Source organism: Oncorhynchus keta, chromosome 15, assembly GCF_023373465.1.
Source record: "Oncorhynchus keta strain PuntledgeMale-10-30-2019 chromosome 15, Oket_V2, whole genome shotgun sequence".
NCBI lineage: Eukaryota > Metazoa > Chordata > Actinopteri > Salmoniformes > Salmonidae > Oncorhynchus > Oncorhynchus keta.
In genome coordinates this window covers 19,533,907-19,559,955 of record NC_068435.1, presented here as the reverse complement: position 1 = coordinate 19,559,955, position 26,049 = coordinate 19,533,907, and the positions used below count along the sequence as shown (strand labels likewise).

The 26,049-nt window shown below is 45.0% G+C and overlaps 2 protein-coding genes across 2 annotated transcripts in view; both read right to left on the bottom strand.

The window, feature by feature from the left end:
• LOC118395197 (period circadian protein homolog 2-like) overlaps positions 1 to 10,606 on the bottom strand; it is a 36,926-nt gene extending 26,320 nt beyond the window's left edge. Inside the window, 1 exon segment of the mRNA XM_052462689.1 lies at positions 10,217 to 10,606. The gene's annotated coding sequence lies outside the window, so the exon portion shown is untranslated.
• An 8,030-nt stretch (positions 10,607 to 18,636) lies between these two features.
• Positions 18,637 to 24,258, bottom strand: LOC127907460 (uncharacterized). The gene is made up of 5 exons (XM_052462688.1): positions 24,072 to 24,258; positions 23,701 to 23,764; positions 22,579 to 23,601; positions 20,298 to 20,334; positions 18,637 to 18,741 (listed from the first exon to the last, which is right to left on the bottom strand). Exons 3-5 carry the CDS (start codon positions 23,346 to 23,348, stop codon positions 18,637 to 18,639), a joined length of 912 nt encoding a protein of 303 aa, XP_052318648.1. The 5' UTR covers positions 23,349 to 23,601; positions 23,701 to 23,764; positions 24,072 to 24,258.
• Positions 24,259 to 26,049: the final 1,791 nt, after the last annotated feature.

Below are 26,049 nucleotides of genomic sequence, written 5' to 3'. Positions count from 1 at the left end.
TCCAATCAGTCATGAACGACACAATGACTCCAATCAGTAATAAACGACACAATGCCCCCAATCAGTCATGAATGACACAATGCCCCCAATCAGTCATGAACGACACAATGCCCCCAATCAGTCATGAATGACACAATGCCCCGAATCAGTCATGAACGACACAATGCCCCCAGTCAGTCATGAACGACACAATGCCCCCAATCTGTCATGAACGACACAATGCTGTCAGTCAGTCATGAACGACCAATGCCGCCAATCAGTCATGAACGACACAATGCCACCAATCTGCCATGAACAACACAATGTCCCCAATCATTCATGAACGACTAAATGCCACCAATCAGTCATGAACGACACAATGCAATCAATCAGTCATGAACGACACAATGCCCCCAGTCAGTCACGAACGACACAATGCCCCCAGTCATCACGAACGACACTATGCCATCAATCAGTCATGAACGACACAATGCCACCAATCAGTCATGAACAACACAATGCCCCAATTAGTCACGAATGACACAATGCCCCAATCAGTAATGTAACGACACAATGCCTCCAATGAGTAATAAACGACACAATGCCGCCAATCAGTAATGTAATGACACAATTCCCCAATCCGTCATGAACGACACAATGCCCCCAATCAGTCATGAATGACACAATGCCCCAATCAGTCATGAATGACACAATGCCCCAATTAGTCACGAATGACACAATGCACCCAATCAGTCATGAACGACACAATGACTCCAATGAGTAATAAACGACACAATGCCCCCAATCAGTAATGTAACGACACAATGCACCCAATCAGTCATGAACGACACAATGACTCCAATCAGTAATAAACGACACAATGCCCCCAATCAGTCATGAATGACACAATGCCTCCAATCAGTCATGAACGACACAATGACTCCAATCAGTAATAAACGACACAATGCCCCCAATCAGTCATGAATGACACAATGCCCCCAATCAGTCATGAACGACACAATGCCCCCAATCAGTCATGAATGACACAATGCCCCCAATCAGTCATGAACGACACAATGCCCCCAATCAGTCATGAATGACACAATGCCCCCAATCAGTCATGAACGACACAATGCCCCGAATCAGTCATGAACGACACAATGCCCCCAATCAGTCATGAATGACACAATGCCCCCAATCAGTCATGAACGACACAATGCCCCCAGTCAGTCATGAACGACACAATGCCCCCAATCTGTCATGAACGACACAATGCTGTCAGTCAGTCATGAACGACACAATGCCGCCAATCAGTCATGAACGACACAATGCCACCAATCTGCCATGAACAACACAATGTCCCCAATCATTCATGAACGACTAAATGCCACCAATCAGTCATGAACGACACAATGCAATCAATCAGTCATGAACGACACAATGCCCCCAGTCAGTCACGAACGACACAATGCCCCCAGTCAGTCACGAACGACACTATGCCATCAATCAGTCATGAACGACACAATGCCACCAATCAGTCATGAACAACACAATGCACCCAATCAGTAATGTAACGACACAATGCACCCAATCAGTCATGAATGACACAATGCACCCAATCAGTCATGAACGACACAATGGCCCCAATCAGTCATGAACGACACAATGCCCACAATCAGTAATGTAACGACACAATGCCACCAATCAGTCATGAATGACACAATGCCCCAATTAGTCACGAATGACACAATGCCCCAATCAGTCATGAATGACACAATGCCCACCATCAGTAATGTAACGACACAATGCCTCCAATCAGTAATAAACGACACAATGCCGCCAATCAGTAATGTAATGACACAATGCCCCCAATCAGTAATGTAACGACACAATGCACCCAATCAGTCATGAACGACACAATGACTCCAATCAGTAATAAACGACACAATGCCCCCAATCAGTCATGAATGACACAATGCCCCCAATCAGTCATGAACGACACAATGCCCCCAATCAGTCATGAATGACACAATGCCCCCAATCAGTCATGAACGACACAATGCCCCAATCAGTCATGAACGACACAATGCCCCAATCAGTCATGAACGACACAATGCCCCCAGTCAGTCATGAACGACACAATGCCCCCAATCTGTCATGAACGACACAATGCTGTCAGTCAGTCATGAACGACACAATGCCCCCAGTCAGTCATGAACGACACAATGCCCCCAATCTGTCATGAACGACACAATGCCGCCAATCAGTCATGAACGACACAATGCCACCAATCTGCCATGAACAACACAATGTCCCCAATCATTCATGAACGACTAAATGCCACCAATCAGTCATGGACGACACAATGCAATCAATCAGTCATGAACAACACAATGCACCCAATCAGTCATGAACGACACAATGCCCACAATCAGTAATGTAACGACACAATGCCACCAATCAGTCATGAATGACACAATGCCACAATCAGTCATGAATGACACAGTGCCACCTATCAGTAATGTAACGACACAATGCCACCAATCAGTCATGAATGACACAATGCCCCAATCAGTCATGAATGACACAGTGCCACCAATCAGTCATGAACGACACAATGCAATCAATCAGTCATGAACAACACAATGCACATAATCAGTAATGTAACGACACAATGCCACCAATCAGTCATGAACGACACAATGCAATCAATCAGTCATGAACGACACAATGCCCCCAATCAGTAATGTAACGACACTATGCCATCAATCAGTCATGAATGACACAATGCAATCAATCAGTCATGAACAACACAATGCACCCAATCAGTTATGAACGACACAATGCCCACAATCAGTAATGTAACGACACAATGCCACCAATCAGTCATGAATGACACAATGCCCCAATCAGTCATGAATGACACAATGCCCCAATTAGTCACGAATGACACAATGCCCCAATCAGTCATGAATGACACAATGCCCATAATCAGTAATGTAACGACACAATGCCCCCAATCAGTAATGAACGACACAATGCCCCCAGTCAGTCATGAATGACACAATGCCCCCAATCAGTCATGAACGACAAATGCCCCCAGTCAGTCATGAATGACACAATGCCCCCAATCAGTCATGAACGACACAATGCCCCCAGTCACTCATGAACGACACAATGCCCCCAGTCAGTCATGAACGACACAATGCCCCCAGTCAGTCATGAACGACACAATGCCCCAATCTGTCATTAACGACACAATGCCCCCAATCTGTCATGAACGACAATGCTGTCAGTCAGTCATGAACGACACAATGCCACCAATCAGTCATGAACGACACAATGCCACCAATCTGCCATGAACAACACAATGTCCCAATCAGTCATGAACAACACAATGCCCCCAGTCAGTCACGAACGACACAATGCCCCCAGTCAGTCATGAACGACACAATGCCACCAATCAGTCATGAATGACACAATGCCCCAATTAGTCACGAATGACACAATGCCCCAATTAGTCACGAATGACACAATGCCCCAATCAGTCATGAATGACACAATGCCCCAATCAGTCATGAATGACACAGTGCCACCAATCAGTAATGTAACGACACAATGCACCCAATCAGTCATGAACGACACAATGCCCACAATCAGTAATGTAACGACACAATGCCACCAATCAGTCATGAAAGACACTATGCCATCAATCAGTCATGAACGACACAATGCCCCCAATCAGTCATGAACGACACAATGCCACCAATCAGTCATGAAAGACACTATGCCATCAATCAGTCATGAACGACACAATGCAATCAATCAGTCATGAACAACACAATGCACCCAATCAGTCATGAACAACACAATGGCCCCAATCAGTCATGAACGACACAATGCCCACAATCAGTAATGTAACGACACAATGCCACCAATCAGTCATGAATGACACAATGCCCCAATCAGTCATGAATGACACAATGCCCCAATTAGTCACGAATGACACAATGCCCCAATCAGTCATGAATGACACAATGCCCCCAATCAGTAATGTAACGACACAATGCCCCCAATCAGTAATGAACGACACAATGCCCCCAGTCAGTCATGAATGACACAATGCCCCCAATCAGTCATGAACGACACAATGCCCCCAGTCAGTCATGAATGACACAATGCCCCCAATCAGTCATGAACGACACAATGCCCCCAGTCACTCATGAACGACACAATGCCCCCAGTCAGTCATGAACGACACAATGCCCCCAGTCAGTCATGAACGACACAATGCCCCAATCTGTCATTAACGACACAATGCCCCCAATCTGTCATGAACGACACAATGCTGTCAGTCAGTCATGAACGACACAATGCCACCAATCAGTCATGAACGACACAATGCCACCAATCTGCCATGAACAACACAATGTCCCAATCAGTCATGAACAACACAATGCCCCCAGTCAGTCACGAACGACAATGCCCCCAGTCAGTCATGAACGACACAATGCCACCAATCAGTCATGAATGACACAATGCCCCAATTAGTCACGAATGACACAATGCCCCAATTAGTCACGAATGACACAATGCCCCAATCAGTCATGAATGACACAATGCCCCAATCAGTCATGAATGACACAATGCCCCAATTAGTCACTAATGACACAATGCCCCAATTAGTCACTAATGACACAATGCCCCAATCAGTCATGAATGACACAATGCCCACAATCAGTAATGTAACGACACAATGCCTCCAATCAGTAATAAACGACACAATGCCGCCAATCAGTCATGAATGACACAATGCCCCCAGTCAGTCATGAACGACACAATGCCCCCAATCAGTCATGAACGACACAATGCCACCAATCAGTCATGAACGACACAATGCCACCAATCAGTCATGAACAACACAATGCCCCCAGTCAGTCATGAACGACACAATGCCCCCAGTCAGTCATGAACGACACAATGCCCCCAGTCAGTCATGAATACAATGCCACCAATCAGTCATGAACGACACAATGCCCCCAATCAGTCATGAACGACACAATGCCACCAATCAGTCATGAACGACACAATGCCACCAATCAGTCATGAACAACACAATGCCCCCAATCAGTCATGAACGACACAATGCCCCCAGTCAGTCATGAACGACACAATGCCCCCAGTCAGTCATGAACGACACAATGCCACCAATCAGTCATGAACGACACAATGCCCCAATCAGTCATGAACGACACAATGCCCCCAGTCAGTCACGAACGACACAATGCCCCCAATCAGTCATGAACAACACAATGCCCCAATCAGTCATGAACGACACAATGCCCCCAGTCAGTCACGAACGACACAATGCCCCCAATCAGTCATGAACAACACAATGCCCCCAATCAGTCATGAACGACACAATGCCCCCAGTCAGTCATGAACGACACAATGCCCCCAGTCAGTCATGAACGACACAATGCCCCCAATCAGTCATGAACACACAATGCCCCCAATCAGTCATGAACGACACAATGCCACCAATCAGTCATGAATGACACAATGCCCCAATTAGTCACAATGACACAATGCCCCAATCAGTCATGAATGACACAATGCCCATAATCAGTAATGTAACGACACAATGCCCCCAATCAGTAATGAACGACACAATGCCCCCAGTCAGTCATGAATGACACAATGCCCCCAATCAGTCATGAACGACACAATGCCCCCAGTCAGTCATGAATGACACAATGCCCCCAATCAGTCATGAACGACACAATGCCCCCAGTCACTCATGAACGACACAATGCCCCCAGTCAGTCATGAACGACACAATGCCCCCAGTCAGTCATGAACGACACAATGCCCCAATCTGTCATTAACGACACAATGCCCCCAATCTGTCATGAACGACACAATGCTGTCAGTCAGTCATGAACGACACAATGCCACCAATCAGTCATGAACGACACAATGCCACCAATCTGCCATGAACAACACAATGTCCCAATCAGTCATGAACAACACAATGCCCCCAGTCAGTCACGAACGACACAATGCCCCCAGTCAGTCATGAACGACACAATGCCACCAATCAGTCATGAATGACACAATGCCCCAATTAGTCACGAATGACACAATGCCCCAATTAGTCACGAATGACACAATGCCCCAATCAGTCATGAATGACACAATGCCCCAATCAGTCATGAATGACACAATGCCCCAATTAGTCACTAATGACACAATGCCCCAATTAGTCACTAATGACACAATGCCCCAATCAGTCATGAATGACACAATGCCCACAATCAGTAATGTAACGACACAATGCCTCCAATCAGTAATAAACGACACAATGCCGCCAATCAGTCATGAATGACACAATGCCCCCAGTCAGTCATGAACGACACAATGCCCCCAATCAGTCATGAACGACACAATGCCACCAATCAGTCATGAACGACACAATGCCACCAATCAGTCATGAACGACACAATGCCACCAATCAGTCATGAACAACACAATGCCCCCAGTCAGTCATGAACGATAATAATGCCCCCAGTCAGTCATGAACGACACAATGCCCCCAGTCAGTCATGAACGACACAATGCCACCAATCAGTCATGAACGACACAATGCCCCAATCAGTCATGAACGACACAATGCCCCCAGTCAGTCACGAACGACACAATGCCCCCAATCAGTCATGAACAACACAATGCCCCCAATCAGTCATGAACGACACAATGCCCCCAGTCAGTCACGAACGACACAATGCCCCCAATCAGTCATGAACAACACAATGCCCCCAATCAGTCATGAACGACACAATGCCCCCAATCAGTCATGAACGACACAATGCCCCCAGTCAGTCATGAACGACACAATGCCCCCAATCAGTCATGAACGACACAATGCCCCCAATCAGTCATGAACGACACAATGCCACCAATCAGTCATGAACGACACAATGCCCCCAATCAGTCATGTAACGCATTGGGCTGCTTGCCAATGTCCTCTGGCTGAATCTACCACTGTTACTATAAGGTCATAAACATAATCAGCATAACTTTATGGTGTTGCATTAGTAGTCAATAAAGTAACTTAAACCATAAAGCATTATTGAATTGAACCACGCCATGCTGGGGACAGGAGACGTGCTGTCATCATGGGACTATTGTAACTGAACGAGGTTGAACGTTTTCAACACTCAGACTACTGACCCATTTCCTCCACAATATCTTTATTATATTACTTCCTGACTACAGGAGCCTGAAATAGAAGAACATGGAAAGAACGAACTACTGGTGTTTTGGGATGACAAAGATACGCACACTTGTTCTACACTGCTGCTCATTGATTATTGATTAGATTCATGACTACCTCTACACTGCTGCTCATTGATTATTGATTAGATTCATGACTACCTCTACTCTGCTGCTCATTGATTATTGATTAGATTCATGACTACCTCTACACTGCTGCTCATTGATTATTGATTAGATTCATGACTACCTCTACACTGCTGCTCATTGATTATTGATTAGATTCATGACTACCTCTACACTGCTGCTCATTGATTATTGATTAGATTCATGACTACCTCTACACTGCTGCTCATTGATTATTGATTAGATTCATGACTACCTCTACACTGCTGCTCATTGATTATTGATTAGATTCATGACTACCTCTACACTGCTGCTCATTGATTATTGATTAGATTCATGACTACCTCTACACTGCTGCTCATTGATTATTGATTAGATTCATGACTACCTCTACACTGCTGCTCATTGATTATTGATTAGATTCATGACTACCTCTACACTGCTGCTCATTGATTATTGATTAGATTCATGACTACCTCTACACTGCTGCTCATTGATTATTGATTAGATTCATGACTACCTCTACACTGCTGCTCATTGATTATTGATTAGATTCATGACTACCTGTACACTGCTGCTCATTGATTATTGATTAGATTCATGACTACCTCTACACTGCTGCTCGATGATTATTGATTAGATTCATGACTACCTCTACACTGCTGCTCATTGATTATTGATTAGATTCATGACTACCTCTACACTGCTGCTCATTGATTATTGATTAGATACATGACTACCACTACACTGCTGCTCATTGATTATTGATTAGATACATGACTACCTCTACACTGCTGCTCGATGATTATTGATTAGATTCATGACTACCTCTACACTGCTGCTCATTGATTATTGATTAGATACATGACTACCACTACACTGCTGCTCATTGATTATTGATTAGATTCAATACTACCACTATGCTGCTGCTCATTGATTATTAATTGCCATTACCATTAGTACCTATCTATTTTATCTTGCTACTGGTCACTGTTACTCATGTTTAATGTATATATTACCACTTGTATATTACCATAGCCATTTATATATTCCTGCAACCAGTCAGTCACTTTCCAGCCCTGTTTACATATTCACTGAGTGTACAAAACCTTAGGAACATGACATAGACTGACCAGGTGAATCCATATGCCTTTCACAAGCATTTCGGATTAGAAGGAGGTTCATTTTATAAATTGTGTATACATAATATTATAAATAATATAAATAACTAGGTGAGGTGAGGCCACTGTAGCATTTACATATGTAGTTTAAACACTTCATTTTTATTTCAAAATGTACAAATAATCTAACTTGTTTGTACATGTTAGACATCTTAGTAAGTAGGCTATTATTACTGAAGACTATTTTCGGATGAACAAAAAAAACAAATCCTCCTCCATACCATTGACCTTATGATTGTGTCTCTCTAGCAAAGAAAAATCTCATCAAATTGGAAAATCACACACAGCGATTATTGTTTAGTCGGCTAAAGATGACTAAAAACAGGACACAACACCGGCTCCATGCGGTGGCGATTTTTCATTAAGGCCTAATTGACGTGTTCTAAAACAGCGGCGCAAGGCACCCAGCCACTGTCTGGCTTGAAACATTCGAACCAGCCGCCTGATCAGTTCATAATGTTTTGTACCAATGTTTCACTGCCAGAAAACACCGCAATAGACTGCCCTTTCAATACACTAAGCATGTTTTTGAAAGATCTCTGACACATGCAATGATGACTGATCACTCATCCTCACTCAAGCTTGATCATACAGAGGGCAAACATTTGTTATTGTTTTGCATAATTGTTTCTCTGTATTGTTTCTATGACTATGGCACAGGCTGCGTACAGTCCAGCAGTAGACATGTAAGGAGCGTAACTAACAGTCAGTGAGCAGGGCTTTACTGTCCCACTATGACCCGCACACTGACAGTCAGCGGGCAGGGCTTTACTGTCCCACTATGACCCGCACACTGACAGTCAGCGGGCAGGGCTTTACTGTCCCACTATGACCCGCACACTGACAGTCAGCGGGCAGGGCTTTACTGTCCCACTATGACCCGCACACTGACAGTCAGCGGGCAGGGCTTTACTGTCCCACTATGACCCGCACACTGACAGTCAGCGGGCAGGGCTTTACTGTCCCACTATGACCCGCACACTGACAGTCAGCGGGCAGGGCTTTACTGTCCCACTATGACCCGCACACTGACAGTCAGCGGGCAGGGCTTTACTGTCCCACTATGACCCGCACACTGACAGTCAGCGGGCAGGGCTTTACTGTCCCACTATGACCCGCACACTGACAGTCAGCGGGCAGGGCTTACTGTCCCACTATGACCCGCACACTGACAGTCAGCGGGCAGGGCTTACTGTCCCACTATGACCCGCACACTGACAGTCAGCGGGCAGGGCTTTACTGTCCCACTATGACCCGCACACTGACAGTCAGCGGGCAGGGCTTTACTGTCCCACTATGACCCGCACACTGACAGTCAGCGGGCAGGGCTTTACTGTCCCACTATGACCCGCACACTGACAGTCAGCGGGCAGGGCTTTACTGTCCCACTATGACCCGCACACTGACAGTCAGCGGGCAGGGCTTACTGTCCCACTATGACCCGCACACTGACAGTCATGCAACGCAACTTTCTAACTCCTTTTAAATATATATATTTTTTTAGTAAAACCCACCAAGGTGTGTTATAATAAAGATGTATATATGCTCTGACCACTCCCAGAGTTTCGAAGAAGTAGGCTTTCGCAATACAGTTGAAAATCCCCCACAAACACCCAAACCATTGGAGCCAACAAAAATATCACAAATTCACCAACCTGCCAGTTAAAGTAGATTATCGTCTCTTTTCTGTGATTTCAACGACTTCTGTTGGTTTGCAAAACGAATCGTTTTATTTTGCCTCCCGGTAATTCAGGCTTTGGTTTGACACACTACACTACTCTACACCGAGCGTTCAAGTTTCGTCATAGTCATATCCCTAGCGCTTCAGAGTGACCTCATTTTGAGCTCCGCCCTTAGCACCGTCGACCTCCTCTACCCTGCGTTTATTGGCTCCGGTAATTGTGCTTCCATGGCAAGTATATGGAAACAGCCCGAGACGCACGACCATGAAAAACGATGTCATTCTCTTTATAAAATGATTTCACGTGGAATTCCATGGCCACAACCAGCGTGCTGGGTGGGAGTGAGGTTGAAGCACTACGAGATACTGTAGGTGAATGGAGCGCTGTCGGTGGTTGGTTCATAGAGGCTCAAGCGACTGGCTGTTATCTAACGGTTATACAAGTGTGTGTATTGTCAATGTGGGTGAATTGTTTAACCAAATCCTTGCATAGTAATAGCAAAGGAAAACTGCTGTTTTCGAAATTGCACCTTGTGTGTTTTATTATTCTAACTCCCAACAGCAAGTTGAGACCTCGGGCCTGTTGCACAAAACTAGGATAAGGGATTAAGCCAGGATATCTTGGTGATCCTGGCTCAATTGATCCGTAATCCGGTTGCACTAAAGATGGATAGGGGGCAGGAGGATATGTTATGGTATAAATTACCATGGAGATTTATTCTGAGCTAGCCTGCTCCAGACCAGGCTAAATTCCAGGATCTATTTAATCTCATCCCTAATGTCAGTCAGCAGTCACCACAATTGGAAACCAATAGTTATTTCACTGCTCACTATACATTGTTATCACATATAACTAGACCCACTGTCATTATTTAAACGTTTGTGATCATTAATTTAAATGATTTTGGATAAAAAAATATTTTTAGATGTTGCTATCATTAGATAATTTACAGTTTCCCATAGACTATATATAAAATGATAGAATATTAGGGCCACAGAGGGAAAAAAAAAGACAAGTCATAATATTGTAACCAGTTGTTTTAAAGGAGGACAGTTGTTAAAATGACAGATGCGGGGCATTTCGTGAAATTGTACTTCAGTATGGTTTCATAAACAAAGACATGCTGATGTGCCAGAATATTAAGTATCACATTGTCATAAGTATCAAAACTGTAAAAACAATATGTAGCTTTTCTGCAGAAAGAACCAGCCTCATAAATGTATGACTTTATCCTTTTTCTTCAGTGTGGCCCTAGTACTCTGTCATATAAACAAATACACATTCCATATGAATATAAAAACACAATGTGTAACATTATGTTCCTTTATTGAATAAGGACAAAACAAAGCAGGTAAACCATCAGCTCCTTTCGAAACTGAAGTCACAGTGACTCTACAAGATGGAAAGCACAGAATCCAAGCATATTATACAAAATGATACATACACATTCAAAGGTCTGTATATAACACACCCTGCATGTCTGCACACTAAAATAAATGCAGGACAAATCCATACACATCAACTGAACAGACAAATGAATGGATGCAGTAGCCTCCCTGCAGCCTTGTATTACACACAGTATACCGCACAAACATCATAAGAGGCCAAATTGTAAAAAACGAACCCAAAAAACCCAAATTCCTCTGCCACCGCAGGACATATTTAACCAAAATTGAAAGCACACATACTAACTAAAATAATTCAACACATATTGGTCCTCAGCAGCCGACCACTGTCGTCATCAGGGAAGATTGCCGGATTGTCCCAGTCCATGGCTGGTGGCACTCTGGGGGCCCTCTCCTTCCTCAGGCAGGCCACATTGTGGAGGACAGCACAAGCCACAGTAATATCACATGCCCTAACAGGGCTGACCCTTAATTTGTGAAGGCAGTGAAAGTGCCTTCAGGAGGCCAAAATTTCAACTCTGGCCCTGGTCCTGGCATGGGCATGGTTGTAGGCCTGCTGTGCTTCCTGGGGTCTGTGAAAGGTGTCAGGAGAAAAGGCTGGCAGCCATACCCCCTGTCTCCCAGCAACACACCAGAGAATTCACCTGTCAACACAAAATCTCATCATTACTACCTCATAAACACAGTGATATTCTTGACACAGCCATGATGGTTATAAATAGGGGTTGTGTGGCTTACCTTGTGATAGGCACTGATAGATTTCAGAGGCCCGAAAGATTCTGGAGTCATGGACTGAGCCAGGCCATTTTGCCACAACATTGCTGATCACACAGTCAGCATTGCAGACCATCTGAAATCATAAGATGAGGAATATTACACCAATCAATGCACATCACTGGCAGATTTTTTTGCTTATTTTCCTAGGTAATTTTGCTCAAGAAAATATTCAAGATGTTTTTTAGATATTTTTTTAAACTGAAAACAAGACAAAAATACTAAGTAAGAAAGACATTTTTGCAGTGCAGTGAGCAACCGACATTGGGTCCTTTGAAAAATATAAATTAAAGTGATTATTATTATAGCTCATCTATTTATTCAATTAAATTTTATTTATATAGCACTTTTCACAATTGTTTCATTCTGTCAAAGCAGCTTTACATTAATGAAAGCAGGAGAAACACAAAAAAACGGTGGACAAGATAAGATGCAGAGTACAACGGCTAAGATTAAACCGTACTGAGCGTAGTAACGTTAAATAATAATGTAAGGCTTTAATAATAATTTATCATAGCTTTATACAGTGTGTTGGACTTACTTTACACAATTTCACTCATATCTGCAGTGCATTTCAATTAAAAATTTAACCGTTTCATAATTACAGTACAACTGCGTTTTTGGAGATGTGAATTAAATATTTGAATTGTAATTGTGATGTTTCAGCGGGCGTGTGTAATTGTGCACTACTCACCGCATTCAGGCGGTCTGCAATACTTTGCCACGCTTTTTCTCTTTGCTTTATCACTGTGGCGGTGTTGCCTTTCTTCTTAATTATATATTTTACCTCCTCGTATGCCTCCATGAGGATTTGTGCTTCCGACGGGGAAAAGTACGCGGCTCTAGTTGCCATGGTAAATCAGTTAATCTGTGATCTGTGGCGGGGTCTATTTGAGTGAGCCGTGAGCGCGCACCTATCCAGGATTGGTTTCACCTGGCTTAATGAATCCGTGTCTGCTCATCCTGGCTTGGTCTTTGTGCAACCAATTAAGCCTGGACGCACATGTTTTGGCTTCATTGAGCTCAGCTTAGTCATTTATCCCGGATGTCTTAATTCTACTTTTGTGCAACAGGCCCCTCGACTGTGTTCAGAAAAAAAATATTATTATTATGTATTTTTTATTCGAAAAACGTACAGAGGTCCGGACCTCGATGTCCTCATATGTATTTAACCTTTATTTAACGAGCAAGTACGTTACGCCAGAACAAAATATGATTTACAACCACACACCAGGACAAGAGAGACAACACTACATAAAGAGAGATCTAAAGACAACAACATAGCAAGGCAGCAACACATGACAACACAGCATGGTAGAAACACAACATGACAACAAAATGGTAGCAGCACAAAACATGGTACAAACATTATTGAGCACAGACAACAGCACAAAAGGCAAGAAGATAGAGACAACAATACATCACGCAAAGCATCCACAACTGCCAGTAAGTGTCCATGATTGAGTATTTGAATGAAAAGATTGAGATAAAACTCTAGTTTGAGGTTTTGTTGCAGCTCGTTCCAGTCGCTAGCTGCAGCGAACTGAAAAGCCGATGTAGCTAAGTTCCTGAATAAGAAGTACAGTATTCACCATTATACATCATAAATCTATATTTTCCTGTGTGCATTTGTCAGCACAAGCTTAAGGGAAAACACAGTAGACTTGGCACTGATTAAGGAGCAGGTGTTGTTTACATAATGCAGTGTGTTTAAATCTCATCCTTAGGGCTCCCGTGTGGTCTAAGGCATCTCAGTGCTAGAGGCGTCACTACAGATCCTGGTTCGATCCCGGGCTGTATCACAACCGGCAGTGATCAGGAGTCCCATAGGGCGGTGCACAATTGATACAGCGTCATCCGGGTTCGGGGGGTTTGGCTGGGGTAGGCCGTCATTGTAAAGTAAGAATTTGTTCTTAACTGACTTGCCTAGTTAAATAATGGTTAAAAAACACACACACACATACACACACACTTTCACCAAATCAACAGAATAGCAGCAGATGGTAGTCAAGAATAGCCATTCTTAACTGCTATCGCAGGCCGTTGCTATGCATCCGTCCCATCCGTGCAGACAATGTGAGAAAGTAGTCCTGTCTGATGCCAAGAGCATGCATCTGCACGCACACGTACTAATACACCTGACTCTCCTAATGTACTAGTATAGAGGCACAGGGCCTGATATCCTTTCTTTGGCCTTTAGTACCAACATGAAAATACTATTTAGAATTGAACATTTTTAATCAATAAGAAAATAAGTGCCTGACCCTTCTAAAATAAACCCATTATTGGCTTCCAAAATGGGTCTCGCTCTTCTTTTCCTTGAAAGGTTTACTATTAAGTTTGATCTAATTCAAAACCGGTTGACCAAAGTCACTAATGGATGATTAAAACTACTAGCTAACCTCTTTTCAAATAGAACATTCTAGAATTGTTTGCAACATGGGACTTTGGGGAAAGAGCCCCCATCCTCATGGCTTAACGGAAGCTGCTTTGAATCGGCACATTCAATGACGTAGAAGTCCTAGTGACTCAACAACCCAAAGTGCACCAGTCTCCCCAAACAAACGTTTTGGTGCTCGGCTGACGGTGTCTCTATCTCTGTATGTAGGGCAATATGAGGCTGAAGTGTTTATTATTGTCTCCCTGTGTCTATGTTTGTCTGTGGCAGTGTGAGAATGACGCACATCGGCCCCTGGTTCTGGCTTGGAGGCTTTCTAATGACCCATCACTTTGCTGCAGAAGACACTCAGAAGTGTGTGTGTGTGTGTTGCACACGTCCCAAAACCATCACCAGAGGTGATAGTAAGGCTTCAACAGGTTAAAGGGCAATACAGTGCTGAAAGCATTGGGAGTCAAGAGGGGTCAGCATGTTATTGTGGATTGTCACGTTCTGTCCATCGTTCGTATGTGTTTTCCTTGTTTTAGTGTTGGTCAGGACGTGAGCTGGGTGGGCATTCTATGTTGTGTGTCTGGTTTGTCTATTTCTATGTTTGGCCTGATATGGTTCTCAATCAGAGGCAGGTGTTAGTCATTGTCTCTGATTGGGAACCATATTTAGGTAGCCTGTTTTGTGTTGGGTTTTGTGGGTGATTGTTCCTGTCTCTGTATTTGCACCAGATAGGACTGTTTAGGTTTTCACTTTTCTTGTTTTGTATAGTCTGTTCATGTATAGTCGTCTTTATTAAAAACATGAATAACCACCACGCTGCATTTTGGTCCGCCTCTCTTTCACCAGGAGAAAACCCTTACATGGATGGACTGTTAAGGAGCCTTTAATTGTTCAGGAGACTTACGGCTTGGGGGTAGAAGCTGTTAAATAGCCTTTTAGACCTACACTTGGAGCTCTGGTACCACTTGCCGTGCGGTAGCAGAGAGAACAGTCTATGAATTAGGTGACTGGAGTCATTGACCAATTTTTTTGGGCCATCCTATGACACCGCCTGGGTATATATAGTACCAGTCAAAGGTTTGGACACACCTGCACATTCAAGTGTTTTTCTTGAATGAGTAAGTGTGTCCAAAACTATGAAATAACACGTATGGAATCATGTAGTAACCAAAAACGTGTTAAACAATTCAAAATACATTTCATATTTTAGATTCTTCAAAGTAGCCACCCTTTGCCTTGGCAGCTTTGCACACTCTTGACATTCTCTCAATCCATTTCCTCTGAAATGCTTTTCCAACAGTCTTGAAGGAGTTCCCACATATCCTGAACACTTGTTGGCTGCTTTTCCTTCACTCTGTGGTCCAACTCATCCCAAACCATCTCAATTGGATTGAGGTCAGGTGATTGTGGAGCCCAGGTCATCTGATGCAGCACTATGGACTACAGTTAGGAGTGGACCCAGACAGGAAGTGGCTGTCTAACCTGCCAAACACACGTGTGCCTCAATCTAGGCAGACTGGCATTTCCTAAAATGATTATACTCTTTAAATTAAACTACTTCAGTGTGGAGGAATGAAGGAACAGTTGATGCAATTAAGAGCATGGAAACATAAGCAAAGTCTGACTCAAATGTCCAAGCTCAGACGTCACCGTTCAAGCTTCATAGACTACTTCCATTGTTGTGTCACATGCAGTATGTTTTGCAGCCACAGACAGACATGAGCAATGCGGAATGTTTTCTGCCTGCTGGGAGACTTCTAAAGTTCCATCCCTCTGTAACGGATGTGAAACGGCTAGCTTAGTTAGCGGTGCGCGCTAAATAGCATTTCAATTGGTGACGTCACTTGCTCTGAGACCTTGAAGTAGTGGTTCCCCTTGCTCTGCAAGAGCCGCTGCTTTTGTGGAGCGATGGGTAACGATGCTTCGTGGGTGACTGTTGTTGATGTGTGCAGAGGGTCCCTGGTTCGCGCCCGGGTATGGGCGAGGGGACGGTCTAAAGTTATACTGTTACACCTCTACCACCTCCTCCTCTCCTGCCTTTATATGATAAGAAAGCTAATGTTTGGGTAATGGTGGACGGTTCTGGTCGGTTTGTTTTAAGATGGAAATAGACAGTCTCCCTGAACTGTCATAACTGAACCTAACTATTTATTTTATGTCTGAACTATGACATTGGCCTCTTTGGGTATAGCAACCCCATCCCCCTCTCCCTGCCTCCCCCTTGCCTCCTTCAACTAGGCTGCTGTGGTCAGAGTTCGTAAATTCCTGAGAGGATCTCCTCATGGACACATAGTAGAGAGAGAGTAAACTTTCATAGAGGACAAAGGAAATCCTTCCACCTCACAGAACTTGAGGTACGAACATATTTAATGTTCCGGAGAAAGTACAAAAGATCGGTGAAGAATCCAGCTACGAACTGGTCCGTTTGTCACAACTTGGGAAAGCTCATGGGAGACGGTGTGGCCACATTACCATAACAATGTTTATATAATAGCCTCAGATATGAGGTTTACATCTAATTGTTGTATAAGATGAATGAGTGAGTATGATACTGTTTGTATAATTGTGTAAAATGATTTTGGACTGTTTAATGAAGAAAAATACAATTCCCTTTTGATTCCAAGACAGAGAGAGAAAGGGAGAGATACGGACAATTCTACGAAAGACACAAACTTTTCACCAGCGATCAAGATGACACACTGAGCGTAAATATATATATTGATTGCAATTGTTCCCGAATGAGTGAGCATTTATGTGTAAAGGATTAGCATTTCAATTTTTATAATCATTAACTGTAGTGGCTTCTTAGTCGACCCCCACTTCCCCTTTTGTCTAACAAGCCCCCATGCCAGTTTAGCCCACTAGGGCACATTCTCCTATCATTACATTTACCTTGTTTGTTTGTTTATGCATTTCTGTGAATTACTAGTTTGTAATAAATAAATTATTTAAGACAATTGATGTATGGATGACTCATAGTGAAGACTGGGTTCGTGCAGATAACCAACAATTTAAGACGTTTGGAATGAGACTAACGTGAGGTAAAGTAAATCATTCATTAATTTGAAGATTGATTAAGAAGATTAATTGATCAGATAACATATCTGAAAAGTTATTTTAGGAAATTATAACTTTGTAATCTGAATATTTTTCCTTGGTGCCCTGACTTTCTATTTAATTAGTTACATGATTAATCAGTTGATCTCCCCAATTTTGTGGCATCCAACAGTCTTGTCTCATCGCTGCAACTCCCGTACAGACTCGGGAGAGGCAAAGGTCGAGAGCCATCTGTTCTCCGAAATAAGACCCAACCAAGCTGCACTGCTTCTTGATACAATGCCCGCTTAACCCAGGTACCAGCCACACCAATGTGCCAGAGGAAACACCGTACACCTGGCATCCGTGTCAGCGTGCATGCACCCGGACCACCACAGGAGTTGATAGAGCGCGATGGGACAAGAACATCTCTGCCGGCCAAACCCTCCCCTAAGACAATGCTGGGCCAATTGTGTGCCACCCCATGGGTCTCCCGGTCGCGGCCTTCCTGCGACAGAGCCTGAACTTGAATCAGGATCTCTATAAACAGACTTAACACAAAGAGTTCTGTATTGCAGGACTCCTGGTCATTAAGTGTCTCCCTGTCCATTAAAAAACCAGGCTCATCGGTAGGTACGACTACTCTGGTGGGCCATACAGAGAATTTTCCTTCTCCCTGTACTTGTACCCCTCTCCATGCCATCCTGCTGCGGGTCTACCAGTCAAAATCTCTCCTGGTACTCATTGACTTTGGGGCCGAAGAGAGTTTCATGGACACTACCCTGGTGTCAGATCTGGGCATCGCCACTCAGCCCCTCTCCATTCCCATGAACATTAGAGGGCTGGATGGGCGCTCTATAGGCAGAGTCACCCACAATACCACTCCTATCAACCTGCAAGTGTCAGGGGACCACAGTGAGACTATGCTGTTCATGCTCACGTAACGGATGTGAAACGGCTAGCTTAGTTAGCGGTGTGCGCTAAATAGCGTTTCAATCGGTTACGTCACTTGCTCTGAGACCTTGAAGTAGTAGTTCCCCTTGCTCTGCAAGAGCCGCGGCTTTTGTGGAGCGATGGGTAACGATGCTTCGTGGGTGACTGTTGTTGATGTGTGCAGAAGGTCCCTGGTTCGCGCCCGGGTATGGGCGAGGGGACGGTTTAAAATTATACTGTTACACTCATTACGTCTCCCCAGGTACCCGTGGTATTGGGGTTTTCATGGCTCCAGCGTCACAATACCCTCATCGACTGGACTGCTGGTGCTACCATGGGCTGGGGCCCGTTTTGCCACGCTCATTGCCTGAAGTTGGCGCAACCTGCCCCGGGATTTCTTCCTGTGGGCTCAGAAGAAGCCTCGGACCTCTTTGCCGTTCCCGCGGAGCACCAGTACCTCCGGGAGGTTTTCAACAAGGCCCGGGCCACTTCGCTTCCTCTGCATCGACCCTATGACTGCATGTTCGACCTTCTCCCGGGCACTACACCACCACGGGGATGGCTGTATTCATTGTCGGTCCGGAGACCAAGGCTATGGAAACATACATGGAAGACTCCCTGGCTGCAGGGTGTCCGTCCTTCTGCCTCCCCAGCTGGCTCAGGGTTCTTCTTTGTGGAGAAGAGGGGCAAAACCCTGCACCCGTGCATCGACTACCAGGGCCTCAATGACATTGATAAGTCATTGATACGTCATCAACATGCGCAGTGCAAAACTAGAGACTCAGTTTGTTTTACTTTAACAACAAGCTACCTAGTTAGCTAATAAAAGTCTACAATAGTTTTTCTTTTCATATCTGGATCCTGGGACGCAGTTAGTGTTAACGCTGGGACCGCTGCTATATGTGTCAGGATCCTTGCTCAGACAAGGTGGTACAACGTTGGCAAAGCAGCTAGCTTAGCTGCTAGCTATCTAGCTTGGCCACCTGGTCTACTATTGCCGGATACCAAGCACGCTAAGCGGTTAGCCCTTGTGGCTAGGGCCACACTTCTATCTGTTTCGGTTTTAGGGCTTCCGATTTCCAGAGTTTTCTACTGTCGGCATCTCTCATTTCACAGAGCGAATGAGAATGAGAAATAAATTGATTTCTGTTGCCAATGTATGTAACCTGACCCAAGTTGTGACATTACCAACCAGAGCGTTCAAAATATATTCTTACTATAATGGTATTATATATACAGTACAAAGTACAAACACACTGTCAAAATCAATGTTCTATTCTGTGAATGTAAAATGTTCCTGTGAATGTTCAATGTTTCCTAGGAATTGTTCCTCTGTTGCTTTATGGTAATGAAGTAAGGGAAAAACCTGCGGCCTTGTAGAAATGCTAAGAGGTGGTACTGTACATGGGACTTGAAATAATTAAGGTGAAAACAACTAACATGTTCTTCCATTTCAAACATGGCTCAATAGTACAGTGGACCTTTGCTTCCTCTACTTTTCCATTATGGAAATTACTTCCACACTGCACCACTTAGTCTGAGTGTCCCCAAACCTGAAAGAGAGAGAAAGACAGAGGAGAGAAGAATAGTGTGAGTCACTTCCGACTGGTAATTACATCGTAGGAGGGTGTAGAAACATTAGTGTGGAAACAGGGACAATCTAAATTGCTTACTCCTCACGTCCTCTCTCCTTGCCTCTTTCTCAAAACCCATTGGAGGAGAAGGACAAAGGGGAGGGACCTCTGGGTTTCTCATCCAATGGGTTTTGAGAAGGATGCGAGGAGAGAGGACACGAGGAGTATGCAATTGAGATTCACCCTGTTTCCACACTAATGTTTCTACACCCTCCTACGATGTAATGACCAGTCGGAAGTGAGTCACACTATCCTTCTCTTCTCCTCCGCGATGGAGAGATAGAGGGATGGAGGGATCACCCTCAAACATCAGCGGATCTTCCCTTGTCTGTTTAGGTGGGTACACTCATCAGGGCAGCCTCAAGTGTGCTCTCTCTCTCTCTCTCTCTCTCTCTCTCTCTCTCTCTCTCTGCCTCTCTCTCTCTCTCTCTCTCTGCCTCTCTCTCTCTCTGCCTCTCTCTGCCTCTCTCTCTGCCAAGGAGTTCCATGGCCACATAAGGCTTGAGCAAGACCATAGCACAGATAGAACAATGAGCCAGATATTTCACCAGATGTACAAATGTGAAGCATCCGGTTGGCGTTTCCACTCACTACCAAATATGGTGGTGAGAGGAAGCCCTGTGGCTGGCAGTGGGAGAAGATGTATCAATATGGATTTTGGCTAACATTCTGCAAATTTTCTCATCGATTAAAAATTTGATCTCCATACAGTATTCTGTTTCCAAAACTAGAATATGTAACAAAAAGAGTGTACTGCGTTTTGTAGACTTTACTCTTTGCCAAAGTTTTTAAAAATAAAGTTGTTTAGGAGTGCAAGGGTGTATTGAGTTATTGTACAAGTGCACACAGAGTAGATGTTAGAACGCGCCAATAGCATCTCAATAACTGGTGCTTGGCTCTGCCCAGCTCCTTGCTTGTTCTGCCCACTATGATTCATTTGCTCCCATTGGAAACAACAGGCTCTGGACTATCTTGGATTAGTTATAAAAATCTTTGGCATTGATTATGGATTTCACTCTCAAAAACCAGGTCATCCGAGAGCCCCGGCATAGAATTAAACTGAACAATATATTATACATTCACTGAACAAAAATATAAACACTACAGGTAACAATTCCAATGATTTTGTTACAGTTCATTTAAGGAAATTAGTCAATTGAAATACATGAATTAGGCCCTAATCTATGGATTTCACATTACCGGGCAGGGGCGCAGCCATAGGCCTAACCACTTGGGAGACAGGCCCAGCTAACTGGAATGAGTTTTTCCTCCAAAAAGGGTTTAATTACAGAAATAAATACTCCTCACCACCCCTCCTCCCCCCTCAGACGATTCCTCAGGTGAACAAGCCGGATGTGGAGGTCCTGGGCTGCCATGGTTACACGTTGTCTGTGGTTGTGAGACGTACTGCCAGATTCTCTAAAACGATGTTGGAGGTGACTTATGGTAGAGAAATTAACATTCAATTCTCTGGCAACAGCTCTGGTGGACATTCCTGCAGTCAGCATACCAATTTCTCACGCCCTCAAAACTTGAGACATCTGTGGCATGGGGTTGTGTGACAAAACTGCACATTTTTTGAGTGCCCTTTTATTGTCCCCATCACAAGGTGCACCTGTGTAATGATCATGCTGTTCAATCAGCTTCTTGATATGCCACACCTGTCAGGTGCATGATTTTTCATGGCAAAGGAGAAATGCGCACTAACAGGGATGTAAACAAATTTGTGCACACAATTTGAGAGAAATAAGCTTTTTGAGGTTATGTAAAATTTCTGGGATCTTTTATTTCGGCTGATGAAAACATGGTACCAAAACTTTACACGTTGCCTTTCTATTTGTGTTCAGTATATGATCCTAGGGCTACACAGATCATAACAATAGAAAAGTTATCACAAGAAGTTTAGTATTTTTACATCATCCTCTCCATCATTATTATCATCATCCTAACCATCATCATTATCATCCTCATGATTATCACCATTATCATCCTCATGATTATCACCATTATCATCCTCATGATAATCAGTATCTTCACATTATCACCATCATTATCACCATCATCATTATCACAAACGTCATCATCACCATGACTAAGAAACCAACTGCACTGTGGTATTCATCCCGTCAAACGGAAGCCATAGAAATGGAATAACAATTTGACTGTCTTCCTCCATTGGCTTGGTTGTCTTCCTGCATTGGCTTGGTTGTCTTCCTCCATTGGCTTGGTTGTCTTCCTCCATTGGCTTGGTTGTCTTCCTCCATTGGCTTGGTTGTCTTCCTCCATTGGCTTGGTTGTCTTCCTCCATTGGCTTGGTTGTCTTCCTCCATTGGCTTGGTTGTCTTCCTCCATTGGCTTGGTTGTCTTCGTTGTCTTCCTCCATTGGCTTGGTTGTCTTCCTCCATTGGCTTGGTTGTCTTCCTGCATTGGCTTGGTTGTCTTCCTCCATTGGCTTGGTTGTCTTCCTGCATTGGCTTGGTTGTCTTCCTCCATTGGCTTGGTTGTCTTCCTCCATTGGCTTGGTTGTCTTCCTCCATTGGCTTGGTTGTCTTCCTCCATTGGCTTGGTTGTCTTCCTCCATTGGCTTGGTTGTCTTCCTCCATTGGCTTGGTTGTCTTCCTCCATTGGCTTGGTTGTCTTCCTCCATTGGCTTGGTTGTCTTCCTCCATTGGCTTGGTTGTCTTCCTCCATTGGCTTGGTTGTCTTCCTGCATTGGCTTGGTTGTCTTCCTGCATTGGCTTGGTTGTCTTCCTCCATTGGCTTGGTTGTCTTCCTCCATTGGCTTGGTTGTCTTCCTCCATTGGCTTGGTTGTCTTCCTCCATTGGCTTGGTTGTCTTCCTCCATTGGCTTGGTTGTCTTCCTCCATTGGCTTGGTTGTCTTCCTCCATTGGCTTGGTTGTCTTCCTCCATTGGCTTGGTTGTCTTCCTCCATTGGCTTGGTTGTCTTCCTGCATTGGCATCGGCAGTGGTGGGTGCGACCACCCACATATGTGAACTCAGAGGTTTTCTATAGCAAATGTGACGCAGTTTGGTGTCGCGTCTCGCTGGCACAGGCAGCCAGGCTTGGCACCATTACTGCCTGCTGGAGGCATCAATGCCCACTGCCCAGTCACCCACCATGTGTTAACCAGTGACGTGCATCAACTGGCTATTTCTGATACTTACCATCATGTTGTGTAAAATGACTGTAGGTTGTAAACCAATGGAAACGTCAGATGAGATGTGGTAGCGAATATTTTGCGAATGGGTTAGACGCACATCACATTGAGTATTGTATTACTTACCATTCAATTAATATGGTTGGATCCCACATAGGGTTAACTTCACAGAAGTGCTAGTTGAGTCAGTCTGTGGAATAGCAAATGTTTTACAGTAACCTCCAATGTGGCATTAAACACTGTGGATGATGGGTATGTAGACTAGAGACTCTCCTTATGTTAATCATTATAGTGGAGAAAAACCTGCTAATCACAAGTAGGGTAAAAAAAGAATCCCAAAAGATGAGTAATTATTTGGGGGTCTTCCTTGGTGAGAACAGAAACTATATTGTGACGTTTATGTGTAGCTGGTTTCCTTGAATCACTGAGTCATCTGGCTTGCCTATATAGAGTGCATAGTAATGTAGGGATTGAGTGGGAAAAGACTAGCGGCTCACCTCCCTGGATGCTAGGATTTGACAGCCTTCATTGAGAGGTCAGGACACAGATGGCACATGATGTAGTGCCCTGTAACTGTACGGTCACTGGCTCAAGCACTGCATCGGCTGTTCCCCTTCAATCACTGCAGCTCTGGTGACGTTGCAAAGCATATATCGCCCCCTTCTGGTCTGGAAATAGTTCACGCATGCATGTTCTGCACATTGGATGGAGAAAAGGATTCTGTTATTGACAATACCATTTATAATGTATTTTAATTTAGTGGTACATACAAAAAACGAGAATTGTGCCAATGTTACATAAATACGTAATAAATTGTGACCTCATGGATCCGGCCCACACCTCTAGTAAAGCCCAGTGTGCAGTAATCAGAACATCCACACCAGAACAGCAGGAGTGCTTCAGTCAACCAACATCTATAATAAAAACAAGACAAACATACACACATCCTCTTGCCCCTCAGCTTACATTATAAAAGCGTCTGCTAAATGGCATATATTATTATTATTAAACATAACCCACTGGATATGGTGAGGGGATACAGGTGAGAGGTAAGGGGTTAAAGATCAATGTTGATAACAGGTGTAACCCCATGGCTGGGTATGGTCGGGCCCAGGCCTCTGTTGTGCAGGCCCAGCTGGTGATAAGGTCAGAGCCAGGTGAGGGGTTAGAGGTCAGTGGTGACAACTGGCATTACCCCGTGGATGAGCAGGGTGAGTCCCAGGTCTCTACCCAGCAGATCTAACCGGTGATGGGGTTAGAAGTGAGGGCTCAGGGGTTAGAGGTCAGTGGTGATGACAGGCATGACCCCATGGATGAGCAGGGTGGGTCACAGGTCTCTACTCAGATCCAACTGGTGCAGGTAGGAGGAGTAACGCCTCGTGTCCACCGGAGTGCGGGGCAAATACAGGAAGCGCACGGCGGGGGGTGGGTCGATGATGGCTTTGACTAGGCCTAGCACATACAGGAAGCGCACGGCGGGGGGTGGGTCGATGATGGCTTTGACTAGGCCTAGCACATACAGGAAGCGCACGGCGGGGGGTGGGTCGATGATGGCTTTGACTAGGCCTAGCACATACAGGAAGCGCACGGCGGGGGTGGGTCGATGATGGCTTTGACTAGGCCTAGCACATACAGGAAGCGCACGGCGGGCGGTGGGTCGATGATGGCTTTGACTAGGCCTAGCACATACAGGAAGCGCACGGCGGGCGGTGGGTCAATGATGGCTTTGACTAGGCCTAGCACATACAGGAAGCGCACGGCGGGGGGTGGGTCGATGATGGCTTTGACTAGGTCTAGCACATACAGGAAGCGCATGGCGGGGGGTGGGTCGATGATGGCTTTGACTAGGCCTAGCACATACAGGAAGCGCACAGTGGGGGGTGGGTCGATGATGGCTTTGACTAGGCCTAGCACATACAGGAAGCGCACGGCGGGGGTGGGTCGATGATGGCTTTGACTAGGCCTAGCACATACAGGAAGCGCACGGCGGGGGGTGGGTCGATGATGGCTTTGACTAGGCCTAGCACATACAGGAAGCGCACGGCGGGGGTGGGTCGATGATGGCTTTGACTAGGCCTAGCACATACAGGAAGCGCACGGCGGGGGGTGGGTCGATGATGGCTTTGACTAGGCCTAGCACATACAGGAAGTGCACGGCGGGGGGTGGGTCGATGATGGCTTTGACTAGGCCTAGCACATACAGGAAGCGCACGGCGGGGGGTGGATCGATGATGGCTTTGACTAGGCCTAGCACATACAGGAAGCGCACGGCGGGGGGTGGGTCGATGATGGCTTTGACTAGGCCTAGCACATACAGGAAGCGCACGGCAGGGGGTGGGTCGATGATGGCTTTGACTAGGCCTAGCACATACAGGAAGCGCAAGGCGGGGGGTGGGTCGATGATGGCTTTGACTAGGCCTAGCACATACAGGAAGCGCACGGCGGGGGTGGGTCGATGATGGCTTTGACTAGGCC